The sequence below is a fragment of the Syngnathus acus genome, chromosome 2, assembly GCF_901709675.1.
Source record: "Syngnathus acus chromosome 2, fSynAcu1.2, whole genome shotgun sequence".
NCBI lineage: Eukaryota > Metazoa > Chordata > Actinopteri > Syngnathiformes > Syngnathidae > Syngnathus > Syngnathus acus.
The window spans coordinates 5,191,417-5,207,507 of NC_051088.1; the positions used below are offsets into that span (position 1 = coordinate 5,191,417).

Genomic DNA, 16,091 nt, shown 5'->3' on the forward strand with positions numbered 1-16,091 from the left:
AAAGCTTTTTTTTTTTTTTTTTTAGTTTGAACATTGCTAACCCATGGGTTACTTTTCAGTCTTGGTTGTGCATATTTAGTTGTCTAGAAACCGTATATGAAGCCACAATGCAAGACAAGAAAATGTTTTAATAAATCTACTCAATATTTTTTCCATAGAGAAACTCAGGTTAGACAGTTATACAGATTACAGCTCCATGCAGGAGGGAAGAAGAAAAAGCAATGTTTACAGGACTGAATACTGCAGAACACAATACAGAATAATGGAGATGGGATGATAACACAAGTTAAGGCTTACATGTAAAATAACAATATAAAAGATTAATAACATACAAAGGTAATTCCCCAAACAAAACCTATTTATGAAACCTTTAAAAATAGATATTATAAATGAGTAACGCGTTATACAGTACAGCAAAAATGAACAGCAACATTCTGCCCATTATCTCCAAAGACAGAGAGAATTAAGTTCATTATCTCCAAAGACAGAGAGAATTAAGTTCAAGAGGCAGGGTTTGTTGTTGGTGTAAATGTCAAAAGTTGCCCAGGTCAGTGATTTACTTGAGTCCTGGACTCAGACTTCTTAGTTTACAGTTTACTTTTGTACATTGTTCGCGTGTTTCCGTGACGCCTTGCTATAGCACCTTTCCTCTAGTGCCTTGAAGGATACCACGTACCCTAATAGTACCATCAAGAGCTTCAGAAGTAAAACGGAAACACAACAAATACTATGAGCAGTCGAAATAATACTACGCGAGAGAAAACGTAAATGCGGAAGGCGTCATGAATCTTGGCATGTACAATACATTTTAGAAAATGTTCACCGCACTTCACTTTTTCCATTTTGTGTTACCTTGTTGAAAAAAAAGTGTAAAAAATCTCACTCCAGTTCAAGTCTGTCATTGCAAATTTGCGCACCAAGTATTTTCAGGCCTATAGATCATGTCAAAACGACTTGAGGGAATTAGTGAGCGGAAAAATGAAGCTTCAACATTGCTTTGTGAACCAGTTATAATTTTTGACTCCTCTAGATAAATTTTGGTTACAAAGAAAGGAGTTTAAGAAATGGTAAATCAGTGTGCTTTCAGTCCAACATTGAACAGAGAGTGCCAGTTTCAGGAGTCAAGAAATACAACTGGTTCATGAAGCAAATATGAAGCTTCATTCTCCCATCACTCGCTGTAATCGCTCCTCAAGGTCTGTTAACAATGTACTGAGCAAAGGCTGTGAATACTTCTTTACTTCTTAGGTAAGCTTTTCCCAAAAAAATTATCATTATGTGTGTAGAATTGAAGAAATAAAGAATTGATTCAAATTCGTAAGAAGACTGTAAAATCACATGTGGGAAAAAGTAAAATGCTATGAAGACTCTCCAGATAAACCGTTAAAGCATCATGGATGTTTGTTTATACTGCAGTTCATTACATATGCATAAAGCTTCTGACAAAATCCTTGCTGTACAGTTGCTGGAGTTACTTCACATTTTGGTCCAATGATTAGTTAATGCTCACTACTCAAGTAAAATTAAGTGGATACTTTTTTTGATTAGATATGTTGTTTTTAGCCGGGGTGGCAAGTATGGCTGATTAGTCCTGGCACCAGTAATGTGTGAAGCTCATACTTGTAAAATAAAGCTTAATAATTCAAGACTGGTTTACAACATATGGCACTAGTTTGCAGGGCGTGGGATGAAGGGCAGAGGGAATGGTCATTTATAAAAACGTTACTGTGATTGTGTGATGTGATCACCAAGGTGCCATCAATTAAGTGAGTGAAGGATTGAAATGGGGTTGAGAAATTTGCTTCCCTTTATGGATCTCTACGCCTTCCATCCTCACATCAACAAAACAATACAATCTTTGAATGCTTCCATTGTCATCTACGATTGCCTCTTGAAATTTCGATGACCCTGTAAACGTGTTCTTGAACAACCATGTGAGTAAAACAACAGGAAGAGAATAGTCTTTTTTTTTTCTTTTCTCAACACGGTCACTGCTCCTAGCTGCCACAGATAATGCCCTCTCGCATTTTCCCCAACCAACATGATTTCAACAATTTGAGCCAAAGCAACGAGGCCTAAAAAGTGCTTCAAGATTCTCTTTGGATGTCCCCAGAACACACCCAGCAAACATTTTACTGTACAGCTTTATCAATTATTTTTCTCAGAGAGGAATTTATCATCTGGTATATCTCGAAATCCCATTTAATGGAGAAGGAAGAAAAAAATACAGAAATGTTTGATGGCCAATTGATCTGAGCCCGTATTCATAAAGAATCATCTCCTCTCCGAGAGGACTCTTTACGAAAAAGTTTACATGATGCGTACAAGAAAGTGCTTCTTAGATCTGACGCACGACATTTGCCACCTCGTGCATATCATCCGGACCACATTAGCTGTATTGTACATTCACTAAATGGCGCCCCCGTTCCCGACTCTCGCACTGAATGCTTACGTCAGCTGTCATAATGCTAATTTAAGCCTTATGTAGATGACCGCCGCTGCAGGGCCTGTGAAGCTCGCGCCTAATATGGGCGCTTAATAGAACCGAGACTGGGCGCCAGGCAGCTCAGATAAGGGAGATCCGTATGGGGATACTGGGGGACTCGGTCCTCTCGGGGGACTGGTGGCTCACTAGGTGTTCCACCACTGTGTGTTTGGACATGTGCTTCATAAGGTAAGTCTCCTGCAAGAACAGACAACATACATTGTGAGAATCACAGCGACGGACGTAACATTTCGTTATTGCGCACTTGGTTTACTTACTGAGGTGTAAGCCCGGCCACACATGCTACAACAGTATGCCTTGGCGTTTTTGATGGCGTGCGCCGACAAGTGGATCTGCAACGATGCAGAGTCGGCGTAGGCACGGTAGCAGTTGGGACATTTGTACGGCTTGTCTTTATTGTGCTGCCTCTGGTGAGACTGGAAAGACACATTTGTCATCATTCCCAAAGCCGTCGCCATCATCGAGACTTATTGTCTGCCACCGGGTGGCAGAAATAAACCCACCTGGAGATTGGACAGTTGGGTAAATGCCTTTTCACATCCGGGGTGAGCACATTTATAAGGCCGGTCGCCGGTGTGGATTCTGCGACAAAGAAAGTGATTATTCCTATTTGACTTTGCATTGTCAACTTGTGAGCTCTCTTTGAAGGCCCGTGACAGCTGACTGACCTGGTGTGCTGCTGCAGATGTGAGAGCTGGCGGAAAGAGTTCTCACAGTAGGAGCAATGGTAGGGTTTAATGCCCAGATGGATACGCAGGTGCTGGGACAGGTAGGAGGCGTTGGCGAATGTCTTGGAGCAGTGCGGACACTTGTGTGGTTTGGCCTCTGTGTGGGACTTGGAGTGGATCTGCATTTCTGATTTGGTCAGGAAGGTGAGTGGGCACACTTTGCACCTTTTAACAAAAAGACCCAGCATCAGCTCATTGGTCATTTTGTCTTAGGTTTCATTTTCCTCCCTCTACCTCTATTTGTTCAAACTTAATTACAAAGACAACAGTAAATGTGAGCTCCACGAAAACATGCTTATTAATGCCGATTGATTTACTCTCCTCTTCGTGAGGCACTCATCCCGTCAGGTCAGTGACATGTTGACACCTCAATGAGGAAGCGCTCTCTTGTTTATCAAAAGCCAACTTAAATAAACTTCACTTGACTGTGTTTGGAGAGCTGTTGGGCCAATTTGGTGTTAGAACGAGAGATCTGATTCACTCTGAAAGGTGTCAATTGGGATGCAAATGAGCTCTACATGGTGAGAAAACAGCAGCTTTGAATGTCCAACCTGTATGTTTTGCCCTCTTTGGGTGCCACAGTGATGCAGCCTTGGTCTGCCAGAATAGGATAGGGGACTACCAGCAAAGGACCCGACTGGTTCTCAGCTTTGATCTTCTTTCGTCCCCGTGGTGCCTTGGGTGGCGGGCCCAACAGTCCCGCCAAACCTCCAACCTTCATGTGGTCCATGGCAGGACCAGTAGCCAGCCCAGAGATGATGTTGACTGAGGGGGCGCCACCCAGGCGGTTCTGACTGCTGGAAGTTAGCGTTGTGGGGGTTAGCGCATCGGAGGTGCTGTGACTTTCGGGTCGGGATGAAGGAGCCAGACCTATGGAGGTAACAGGTAGGACAATGCTATTATTATTATGACATTGAAGTGTTATTTACTTGACAGGTAGCTCAAGGTAGGTTTTTTTTTTCATTCCAAATACAACTTCAACGTTCTCTGAAGTGTCTCTCCTATGTGGGCACACATACTGACACAAGACCAAGCAACACGATAAGGCAAATTTCAGCTTGGATGTCAGTATGTTTTCCTGGCATAAAAATCCGCAGTACCTGAGCGATGGTTGGCGCGGGCGTGCTGCTCGCTTAGTTGCCTCATGTGCCAGTCTTCCCATAACCCTTTAGCCTTCACAGCCGACTTGTCGTCCATATTTCCATCTGGAAGTTAAGAAGGCGAGACCAAACGTTACTTCCATCTTTGACCAACAAAGTGCAAGACAAGTCTTGACAGACTTTTTTTGTCTTTATTGGGGGGTTATTGGTATAAATAGATGTGATAAAACTGATGGAATTCCATGTGAGGAATTAATGATTAAATCATGACAGAAGATGAGAAAAGTTGGCTACCTGGTCCAGAACCTAAACGAGCATGCAAAGTGATATCCGACTGCTGCTGCGGGTGGTGGCCCGACACTTGCTGCGACTGTAGTTTGGGAATCGACATCACATGCTGGGAGCCGCCGCCCTCGGGGGATGAGGTGGGCAACAGCAAAGGTTGCTGGGAAGGCGTGGAAGTAGGCGGCATATGCAGGGGTCGAATCTTCTCGGCCATCAGTTGCTCCTTGATCTTGTTTATGAGCACCAGGTTATCCAGCTGAAAGGGTTCACGGGTCATGCTCAACAGAAAACTGACAGATGATTTTCATCAGATATCTAAAATGAACTTTGATTTCGTAGCTTTTTGTCGGAACTGGCCATTCACACATGCAAACAACAGAAGATGGAAACATCACAGTTAAGTGATAAGGCTGACTTACCTGGCCAGGCATGGATGGCGGTGGCGGCCAGAAATAGGGGTTGTTAAATCGTGGCTCTGCCATCCTAAAATTCAAAACATTTAATGAGACACTAAGATAAGAGAGGTATTGCTCAGGATGATTTATATTTTTAATAGATTTGATTTTACGCAGCTTCTGTAGCTTTTAGGCTGCTTCAACTAACAACATGGCTGGTAAACATGGAACGTAAAAATGAACACCTGAGATAATGTGGTTGCACAAGTGTGCACACCCAAAAATGTGTTTGTGTTCCGAATTATCCAATCACATTCAAAGTCACAGGGGTCAGCCCATACCTGCCACCATTTAAAGTTTCTCTGAATACCACAACATAACATTCAGATGTTCTAGGAGGCTTTCACTGACATTTGTTATCAGATCTTACAGCATAAGCCATGGTCTTGTAAAGAGCTTCCACACCATCAGAGGAACCTCATTGTTCAAAGACATCGATCAGAAGATGTGCAAAATTCCAAAGCATTAAATTAGAAATACAACAATTCATTGATTATTATACTAATTCATATTGTTTAAATGATTGACTCATCATTATAAAAAAACCTCAGAATTTCACCCTCTATGCAGAAATATTCACAGTCCTTATGAAAATCGTTTTTCTCCAAGGACAAGGCATTGGGGCAAATATAAACGTACTTTTATTTGGGAAAACAATGATTGACAATTTTGCCTATTTCTGACATGTTACAAACCATAGTAGTAATTGAATCATAATTTATGATCGTGTATTTTCTGCTCTGTCAATTTGAAATGCGTTTTGGAACCAAGGGGTGGAAATCAAAATGTTTTTAATCGTTTTTCCTTTGTCATTGATTAATCGAGAAAATAATGAATACATTATTAAATGATAAAAATAACAGTTTGTTGCTGCCATACATAAAATATGAGTGAATTTTGCAGTTTCGTTAAACGTTGGTTGGTTGTATAAAGAAAATATACACGGCTATTCATAAGATAAAAAATGTGACAAATTGAAGCGTCAAGCTGTAATAGAAGTTTAACTGCGTGCGAGTGCAGACTGCTACTCCGAGTTGCAGTTCAAACATTTAAACGTAATCCAAATTTAAATACAAATACTGGCGTGCTGAGCCGTAGGGGTGAGCTTTGAAATATAGTTTTTGTCTTTTCATCTGCCCTTTCTGCTGTGATGTTTGTATTTCCGTAAAGAAAATAGTTAGTCGACCTTTTTTTTTTTCCTTTCAACTTTGCCTTCATATGGTGTTTGATCACCTCAGAACACCCATCCGGATGTGGGAGCTTTTCGGAACTCTTATTTTTTACCAGACCCGTACGGTCCATCTGAAAACATTCCCAGACAAAAGAGAAACAAAAATGGCAGCCTTATTTTTATAAGGCGGGACGCCATATTCTGCAGTCTTTTTCTCCCTCCCCCCTCCCCAAAAAATGTAGTGAGTGCGTTGTGGCCGAGAACGTGTGACTGTTTATCGCGTCCATGTTAGCACGATGGCTTGTTTACGGCCCCTTGCACAGCTTTGAATAGCCCGGCCTCCCCACCCCTTAAAAAAACTGACACTTCCTACAACAACCATGCCCTGTCGAGGGGGGAGGGAAAAGGGGGGGAAAAAGCAGCGCGGAAACAGACAAGATGCGGTCGCAAGCACAACGGTCTATAAACGAACAGCTTTCTTTTTTCTACACAACGCCTAGATTACGCAGTGAAAGGGCGACGTTCCATTTTAACCAAATCCCACTTTGTTTAGTGCGTTTTTTTTTTTTTTTATATTCTGCAACTTTTGGACGAATGGTAAAGGACGGCGGCTTGATTTTTTTTTCGTGCACGGTGCAGTCGTTTGGAGTAGAAAAGACAACAAAAATACATGCACAAATAAATACCTTTAGTCCTGACTGCAGGTATTGTCTTGCGAGCACAGCTTTCATATACAGAAAAGGCTGGATGCTCTTTCTGCCTGCCTCCAGTCGCGGCAACGCTTCCGGGTCGCTTTGTTCACTTCTGGGTGCCACTAGTGCTGCAGCCTCAATGGAGCGGCAAGCACGCACACACGCACCGACGCGCACGCAGTCGGAGAAAATAATTTGTTGTTTTTTTAAATAACTCTCTGACCTACTTTGATAGCACTAGAATAGACTTAACGCATAAGAATATTTTAAGTCAGTCAGTGGTTTTCAAATGAGGGCATTAGTACCACAAGATTATTTGAGATTTAGAAAAAAATATATATATATAACAACCCAATGTTGGGTTAGGAGTTCGTAGTAGGGTTTCAAACTAGTGTTGGGGTTTTGAAATAAGGTTTCAAGCAAGGTTTAGGGTTTCAAACTAGGGTTCGGGTCGTGGGTTAGGTTGCAGTATTCGGGTTATTGTTGAGTGTCAAAGTATGGTTTCAAGACAACTTTTCAACCTTGGGTTAAGATTTCAAAGTATGGTTTTAAACTAGGGTTTGGGTTTCGCCCCCGTGGGGACAAGTGGTACAGAAAATGGATGGATGGGTTTAAAACTATGGTTAAGGTTTCAAACAAGGGTTGGTTTAGCCTTATTGTTTAAGTGTCGAAGTACGGTTTCAAACTAAAGTCAGCCTTTCAATCAAAGGATAGGGTTTTAAAGTAGGGTTTTAAACTAGCGATGGGGTTTCATAGTATGGTTTCAAACTAGGATTAAGGTTTCAAACTAGGATTAGGATTTCAAAATAGGGTTTTAAATTTAATTTAGGGTTGGGTTAGGGTTTTGGTGTTACGGTTATTGGTTGAGTGTCAAAGTACTGTTTCAAATTAAAGTCAGCTTTTCAACCTCGGGGTAGGGTTTCAAAATAGGATTTAAAACTAGGGTTTGGGTTTTGTAGTGGGGTTTAAAACTCCGCTTTAGGGTTTAAAACTCAAGTTTCCAAAGTAGGGTTTCAAACTAGGGTTAGGGTTTTGCAGTAGGGTTTCAAACTAGGGTCAAGGGTTCAAAGCAGGGTTTCAAACCAAAGTTAGAGTTTCAAACTAGTGCCAGGGTTTTCTAGTAGGGTTTCAACTGAGGGTTGTTGATTTGAAGTAGGGTTTCAAACTAGAGTTAGGTTCAGATATTCTTGTACTTATTTCTTTTAAATGTACCTTGAGCTTGCCGATGTCCTGCATCCATACATGGCATGCGCTCTGCGTGCTGATGAAGTCAGTATCCACGGACATACGGCATATACACTTCTTTTGAGGCCCAAATGGCCCAGTTAGTCTTCGTTTGTGCCTGTGCCAAGCTACGTCGGTCTACGGAATTGCCAAAACTCAAATGGGCCTATTTGCACACAGACTTGCGCTCGGAAGGAATAGAGTGCCCTATCAATGTGACTGTGAATGTAATCTATTGATTGTGGTTGTTCCCTGAGATTGGCTGGTGACCAGTTCAAGGTATCCCTCGCCTTGCCTCTCAACCCTAGTAGTGATGATAAGCAGTTCAGAGAATCGATGAATGAATGACTCTGGACATGCACATTTGGATTATAATGATGTATGTTGTATCATTATTCTACGTGACGGCTTATCTATACATGACAATCACTCTTTAAGTAAATGTTAATTGATCGGTGTTATTATAAATGCGAAACTCGTTATTTTTACTGTAGTTGTATTTATTACAAACCCTTAAAATTGCATTGCATTAAAATTCGATTTCAGATTCTAAATGAGTCTGCTTATCTGCAAATGACTTTTCCCGCATTAATTCCTGTTTGTTGGAGATCGTTTCACCCAGATTGCCATAAAGGTGGTGTGAAGTCATGATTTATCAGGCAAAGTTGTCGCGTACGGTTACCATGGCAACCTGACCAGCGCTCACGCGGACTACAACTCACGCGCTGGTAAGTCTCGAAAGAAAGGGAGAGGGAAGAAAGAATTGGATGTGTTTTGAATGTCTTTGTTTGTCTCCGTGCTAACATTTGCAGCTTTTGTTGTTCAACGGCCATGTTGAGTTGTCCTGGCAACGCAGATCAGAGCGCTATTGTCTTACAGTAGCCGACAGCAAACGGGTCCCATGGAGTGTTTTCCCCGGGCAGTCCGGGGCAAGACATGATCTAACAGCGGCCATATTTATTCGGATTTTGGTGTTATTTGAACATTGAATAAGTCTGGATTTATGCAAGTTTTGGTCGGTCTGCTCTTAGGCATGAAAGTTACTGTTGCGTGGGGAAGAAATACAGGTAGGTGGTACAAACAAATCCCACATTACCAAGAGAATAATGTCAAACTCAAGGCCCGGGGGCCAGATACGGCCCGCCACATCATTTTATGTGGCCCGCGAAGACAAATTGTGCATCAAATTCGTGTCATTGCTAGAATTGCAAATTGTCTTCACTTTTAATATTATCTTTTCTTTGAGATATTTGACCAGTTTTTACTCGTCTGATTTGAAAACGAGTTATTTGTCAGTTTGTTTTGTAGCTTTTACTGTATATAATATGAAGTGCTCATACATTTATTTGGGTTGACAATCATAATGGCCCTCCGAAAGAAGCTATGACTACAATGTGGCCCGCGAAAAAAACGAGTTTGACACCCCTAGACCCACTAGACTCTAGTGATTATATTGTTGTACGGGAGTATCACTTGTGCTACGTGAAGAAAACAAATCACTGAACCAAATACAGTTTAAAACATGAAATAACATGGAAACATTACAATGAAGCTGTAGATGTCTATAAAGCCTGTTTAAACTTTTATTTGCATCAAGTACATTTTTTACTTGGCATTTTTTAAGCACAGTTGAGTTGTATTTTACTTTTAAGTAAATTGCTATTTTCTAACATTTTAATAAGCTGCATATTAAACACTTATATCCTGGTATTATTTGTGACATTCATCCCTTCATAACAAGTCGTGTTTTCTGAGTAAGACCAACGACATCTTATCTTTTCTGTTGGCAGGTGACGTATGTCTTGGTGTGCAATTGTGAGGAGGTAGTCAATAATCATGACTGCCATGGTGAGACCTGGCATCAAGGTTTCAGTTCTGTGTGAGGATGCAGACAAGTTGCTAGAGGCTGGCGAACTGGTTCGGGCTACCTACCTCTACATGTCAGCTTTCAGTACTCATGCAGGAACAACTGTTTCCCATATGCGCAAAATGGAGTTGTCAGACCTCCAAGGAGTCATCTCGATTCTAGAAAGTTGGCTCGACCACCCGGAGGTCCAACCTGATGAAGTTCTCAGTAAAGGTTTGGTAGCTGTCTTTCTGTCCACGCTCTGCCCAAATAATTTGACGGCCACCGTTTTCAAAATGGAGTCCCTCCTTCAGAGTGGCGGGCAAGGCTGTGAGGAGATTTTTGCTCGCTGTACTGCTCTGCTTGAACGGAAACAAAAACCAAATCCAGAGGACATTTGTTATGTAGCGTTGGAGATAACCCGCGCCTTGTCCTGCTTGTTGTCAGAGTCTCGCCGAACGACGGGTCTGAAGCTTTACCTCAAAACGTACAAGAGCAACAAATGTGAAACTGTCAAATTGGTAAAGAGCAGACAAGCTGCTCAAATACCCCAAATAGTAAAAGCCGTTACAGACCAAATGCATCACTGGCATCCCTCCTTGATGCTGGACAGCAAATGTGAAGCAACCAAGAAGGACAGTATGCAATTGAATCTTGAGGCTGCTTCTCCACTGCTGGAGTTCCTTTTGGAGCTTTCACCAGATGACAGCCACGTGCAGGAGCTCCAGGCGGCACATTTGTTTTTCATAGGCCGCTTTCGCGACAGTGCAGATGTGTATTCAGCTATCTTGGAGATGATCCAAGACACACCTGACAGGCGAGCGAGGATCTTAACCGGTCGAGCGGCCGCCTTTCTCTCGGCGGGAGGCCGGGTTGCCGAGGCCTGTCTGGATTTGGGCCAAGCCTTCGAGGCGAACCCCGCTTGTGCCCGAATTTACTTCCAAAAGCTCTTCACTGATCTTGGCACAGGTTGGACTACTTGCAACCATCTTCGTCAGCAGGCTGAAAAGGGTCTCTCTGCTTTCCGGGAGACTGTCCTCATCCGAGCCGACCTGAGGTCCCTAGACGGAGTGGAACTTCTGGACCCTGTGATCGCTCAATTACGAACCCTTTGCCATTTGGAGCCTGACGGTGGAGGACGAGAGCTGCGGGTGCGACTGGCCGAGTGTCTTCTTCTCAGGGGGGAGCATAAGGAGGCCCTCTCTATTTGTAGTCAGCTGGCCATTTCCAAAGATCAGAATAGCTATCAGAACACTGTGCAAGTGCTCTGTGGCTATGCGCGACTTCTCACAGATGACCACAAAGGGGCGCTAGAGGACTTCCAGGCTGTGATTGAACACAATGCCCCTCACCCACCTAGCTGTGTGCGGGCACTTTGTGGCAGGGGGCTTCTGCGCATGACTGGGGGCTTCAACTATCTCACAGCTCTCGACTATGTGACGGCCAACAGGTTGCACCCGCTGGAGACGTCGTTGACCGTTCGCTGTCTGGTGCCGTGGAACCTCCGGGGTCTGCTCTTGACTGTGCTTCTGGAGCAGGGTCGGGTCATGCTGGAGCAGGCTGGACGCCGTCAGTCGGCCGCCTGTGAAAATTACTCACAGCAGGCTCAGCAGGATGATCAGCTAAATGTTACATCTAAGCCAGATGACCACAGAGCAGGGTATTATGGGTCTCACGTACATTCAAAAACTACATTTACATATTAGTTTTAATGTTCAAATGGGGCAAAAATACTCACACTCTTACTAAAACAATACACTCCAAAAAGCACTTGCTTGGCTCAGGTTTAAATGCTGTCAAAATATTATTCCCATATCTTTGCTAATATTGGAAACTACTAACTCAAAATGCCTCAAAACTCAAAATGAACTAATGGCAATTTTAAAAATACACCTTATCTTTATTTCTTTTAATTCTATTGAATCAAATTTATGTCTATTATTTATACAGACAGATGCCTGAAAACTCTATTTAAGACCATGACACATTTGTACTTTGTTACTTTGCACTGTATGTTTTTACAGTGCATCAATCAATGTTGATATCCATCATAGTATGCACCCCCTGTCTGACATTCAGATCTCCTGCTGGTGTTCACTGCCTTGCCATGTTGCTCATGGAGCTCCAACCAGGCACCGATGGGCCTCAGATCTTAGCAGCAGACGCCTTGTACCAGCTGGGACGAGTGGAGGAGGCTTATCGCTTGTTGTTGCTTTCCATCGGGCATACGAGTCCTCGGGCACCCGTCCTGGCCCGACTCGTACTTCTGCAGCTGCACAGGGGCTTTCTCTATGACACCAATCAGGTAGAGAAGCTTGAAACATGTTTTCTTTTCACCTAATATTTTTGTAATTTGTTAGTCAACGTGTATTTATTGGCGTCACATGAGGCAGCAGTCCAAACAAAGCTGAATTCTCTGAGACTTTAGGGTAAGTTCATTGTTCCAAAAGATCGGGTTCTACCCAGTATTTGTGGTTTTTCGCTATTCATGGTATTGCTTTCTATTCCCACGGGCTTACGTAGAAAATTGTTTAAAGTGGTGTTCCCTGTTGATATGGCATGTGGCAAAGTCAGACATACTTATAATACGTACATTTTCTCATAATTTTCCGTGAAAGCAGACTGTATTTAATTTCCCCTTTCCCCCTTTTGCAGCTGCTAAAAAAGCTCATTCAATGTGGCGATACCAGTTGTCTACGCCCCTTGTTGACAGTTGCGAAGCAAAAGGACCGGGCACTGCTACAGGCGCGCTGCCACTCTGCTGCCAAACGCCTTCTGGAATGCACGACAGAGGAGAGCGCCATCAGGGAGGCTGTGGCCTATCTCTCAATCGCCATCATCATTGCTGGTAAAAAAAAACGAAAAAAAAGGCACGCCGGTGTATTAAGTAATTTCAACGTTCCCAGATGGCGGGGCGGCCGACTCCTTGCTGGAGAGAGGGAGGTGCTACGCTCTGCTCGGCCAAAGAAAGACAGCCATCTTTGATTTCAGTGCCATTCTCAAGGAGCAGCCCAAACATGTTGAAGCACTCTGCGGAAGAGGCTTCACGTACCTCCTGCTCAACCAGCAAAAGGTACAACTCTAGCATCACTGTATGGACAATGGGACACACCTCTTCCCTCTTCCACGATAAGTCTTTAAAAGCAGTTTTTGCATTCATTTCTCCCCATAAGTGCAGTGGCCAAGTATACCAAACTTTTTGTTCTCCAAATGTAAAGGAGCAGATTAATTACAATATCATAGCAAATGTTGATTTCTATAGTATGTACTCATTGATTATTCAGCTTCATTGAACACATTAACACATTCAGAAAGCCATTTTCTATCTGACTTTCAACCAGGCTCGAGCTCAACCTTGACCTTAAATGAACTGTGGGTTTTAGCTTTGAGCTCCACTATAATCATCCAAATTATGAAATACTTATCTCTGTATATCTATATGATATATGACATGCACTTTGTAATTAGAATTACTGACATAAATGAAGTTTTTCACATTTTTCTAATTTACTGTCTTATGCGTATTTCTTTTGCCCAGTAAAATGTGTTCGAATCCAAGCAATATAAGCTTCACCCTATCTTCCTACTGCAGGAATGCACCCATGACATTCTGGCAGCACTGCAGATAAACACTGATGAGGTCACCAAAGACCTTCTGTCACTCAAGGACAGAGCGCGCAAGCTGGTCAGTGATTGGCTGCATGAGTTCTGCAGGAGCAGCCTGTCAGACGTCCTAGTCTCCAATAATGTCCCTTGCCACGAGGATCGGCTCAGGGAGGCTTCCGTAATCTGCACTGCTTTGATGAAGACTAACTGTGCAGGCCCCAGATGGCATCTCCTCTGTGTTGACATACTTTTAGCCAAAGGTGGTGTGACTTTGCCCATCTTTGCTGATTGAATATGCAACGTTCTGCTCAGCTTTGCACTGATTTTTGTATACTTGCTGTATTGATCCATCTGGCTCAGGTGAAGTGGAGGCGGCAGGTGCCCACCTGAGCCAGATGCTCAGCCAGGAGCCAAGAAATCCTTCAGCCAAGGCCAGGGCGGGTGTAATGGATGCTTGGCGGCACAATTATTGCAGAGCAGCTCGCAGACTCTGCAAGCTTGCTGAGAAAGAATCTTCATGTCTGGAACTCTTGTTGGCTCTGATCCCATCCAATCAGAGGGAACAGGTAGCAAAGGTGCGCCATTTCTATTCATCCATAATAAGTAAAATACTTTTAGGCTCTTCAATAGTTCAATCCAAGGAATTCGACCAATTCCAGTATAAGACCCATTTTTCAGACTCGAAAGGTTAAACCGATGTTCCTTGTTGGGCATTGGCAGACTATTTCTTCCCCTCAAGGTACAATTTCTGTATCACATAAGGAGAATTACTGCACTCCAAGGTACCATTTTGAACCTTTTCTAGGGCCACAAAACCTAAGCTGTAAATTAGGATATAAAAACAAACTTGATAATTTATTACTGTACAGCATATCACTAAGGCACCCACACATAATTCAATTACCACTCATTGAAATAATAAGAAAACACAATAAACAATTGCAACATTTTCCATGTTTTTGCACAATTCAAAGTGGGAGGGATATGATATATATATTACACTAAATAGTACTTGCAGAAGACTTTTCACATGTATGGTTATTCTTTACACGATTCTGGAACCGGCTGGGTGAATGTCATGGAGTGACTATAGTGCTCCTTTGCCACATGCAAAGGCATTATAGTAAGTAGGTATACTGTAAAAAAGACAGATTTCCACAACAAAAAAGATGTCTGTGCTAAGGTGACTATTTCTGAAATACACTCCACACAAAAAATTTGCATAGTCACAGGACGACATGATGTGAACTGTATTATAGCCTTTAAAAACATTTCAGATAGTGTCAGTCAAGCTAAACATTATTCTTTATGAAAGTTGTCAGGATGTTGTGTCTTATTTCTACGGCAGGCAGCAGCACAGGATGCCAGCAGCGTGTGTTCAGATGGAAGCTGGGATCAGGCTCTTCCTCTCCTGACGCTGGCAGTACAAGCAGCGGACAAACACAGACTCCAGTATCTTCGGCAGCGGGCAGTCTGCCTCGCGCGACTTGGCTTACACGAGCGGAGCGTAGCTGACCTCGATGGAGTCATTCAGAAGCACGGCTGTTCCGACGCTGGCTGCTCCAACGACCCCCAAGTCTGGGCGGAAGACTTGTGCCATCGCGGATGCAGCCTGGTGCTGTGTTCCAGAGAAGGACCCGCCCTGGAGGACTACAGCAGGGCCCTTGAGCTCCACAAGGAGCGGACCTTCCAATGTGTGGAAGAAGGTCTGGGGAAGCTACGCGTTGGTGAGTGCTTTTTGAGGGGTGCGCTGCAGCACTATGGCGAGCAGCAGCTCAGCAAAGCTTGGGCCTTGATCGAATGCGGCCTCGTTGTGGACGGCGACAATGCAGAACTCCGCCGGCTGAGGGCAAAGGTCAAACGAGAAGTGGCTAGCCCTTGTAATGTCAACTAGCAAGTCCACAAAACAATTCTTAATTCAGTACAGAATCTTTTAGGACAGCGGTTTGGGTTCCGCAAAACAATTTGGAATAAATTATGCCGTAAATTAGAAAAGTGCATTATTAAGACAAATACACATCCCTAGGAAATCTCATCAATTTGACATCCCTGCTGATTGCCTTCCACTTGGCTCCTTTTTTGTTATATGGAACACAATGTGAAAATGATCCAACTAATGTGTTTTGTATCTTAGTGGGAATTAAACTCACTAGTCATTTTAATCTAAAATGCTGTAGTTTAGTTGTTACAGTGGTCATAAGTGGTGCTAAATATAGCAACCAAATTCCCAAGTTGACACCACTGTGCTTTTGTAAACTAGCTCCTTTCTGTTCGCAGCCTTGTTGTAATTTGTAAGCAGTGTATGTTGGCGAGCATCAAAGAATAAATATTGAATTTAATCAACCAACTTTGGATGCATAACTAAAGATTGTGTAAATTTGAAAAGCTCAGGTTGTGTAAATTTGGGTTGTGTAAATTTGAAAAGTTCAAAAACCTACTAATCTCCATGGCATTTAGAGATGCACATAGTGCCTAATG

General features: G+C 43.0%; 2 protein-coding genes across 4 annotated transcripts; one reads left to right on the plus strand and one right to left on the minus strand.

Annotated features, from left to right (window-relative positions):
• Positions 1 to 1,171: 1,171 nt before the first annotated feature.
• znf362b (zinc finger protein 362b) lies at positions 1,172 to 7,082 on the minus strand. Of its 2 annotated transcripts, none has more exons than XM_037274534.1 (9): positions 6,932 to 7,082; positions 5,039 to 5,102; positions 4,629 to 4,848; positions 4,335 to 4,439; positions 3,786 to 4,104; positions 3,175 to 3,399; positions 3,010 to 3,088; positions 2,764 to 2,922; positions 1,172 to 2,683 (listed from the first exon to the last, which is right to left on the minus strand). In XM_037274534.1, exons 2-9 carry the CDS (start codon positions 5,099 to 5,101, stop codon positions 2,567 to 2,569), a joined length of 1,287 nt encoding a protein of 428 aa, XP_037130429.1. In that variant the 5' UTR covers position 5,102; positions 6,932 to 7,082; the 3' UTR covers positions 1,172 to 2,566. The 2 variants fall into 2 exon arrangements, with proteins under 2 accessions (XP_037130429.1, XP_037130420.1); XM_037274525.1 differs by having other exon boundaries at positions 4,629 to 4,875.
• A 1,242-nt stretch (positions 7,083 to 8,324) lies between these two features.
• ttc34 (tetratricopeptide repeat domain 34) lies at positions 8,325 to 15,960 on the plus strand. Of its 2 annotated transcripts, none has more exons than XM_037280878.1 (8): positions 8,325 to 8,889; positions 9,952 to 11,667; positions 12,087 to 12,312; positions 12,663 to 12,855; positions 12,914 to 13,080; positions 13,600 to 13,873; positions 13,974 to 14,188; positions 14,962 to 15,960. In XM_037280878.1, the coding sequence occupies exons 2-8, from the start codon at positions 9,998 to 10,000 to the stop codon at positions 15,505 to 15,507; spliced, it is 3,291 nt and encodes a 1,096-aa protein (XP_037136773.1). In that variant the 5' UTR covers positions 8,325 to 8,889; positions 9,952 to 9,997; the 3' UTR covers positions 15,508 to 15,960. The 2 variants fall into 2 exon arrangements, with proteins under 2 accessions (XP_037136773.1, XP_037136785.1); XM_037280890.1 differs by lacking the exon at positions 8,325 to 8,889 and adding an exon at positions 8,903 to 9,228.
• The last annotated feature ends 131 nt before the right edge of the window (positions 15,961 to 16,091 follow it).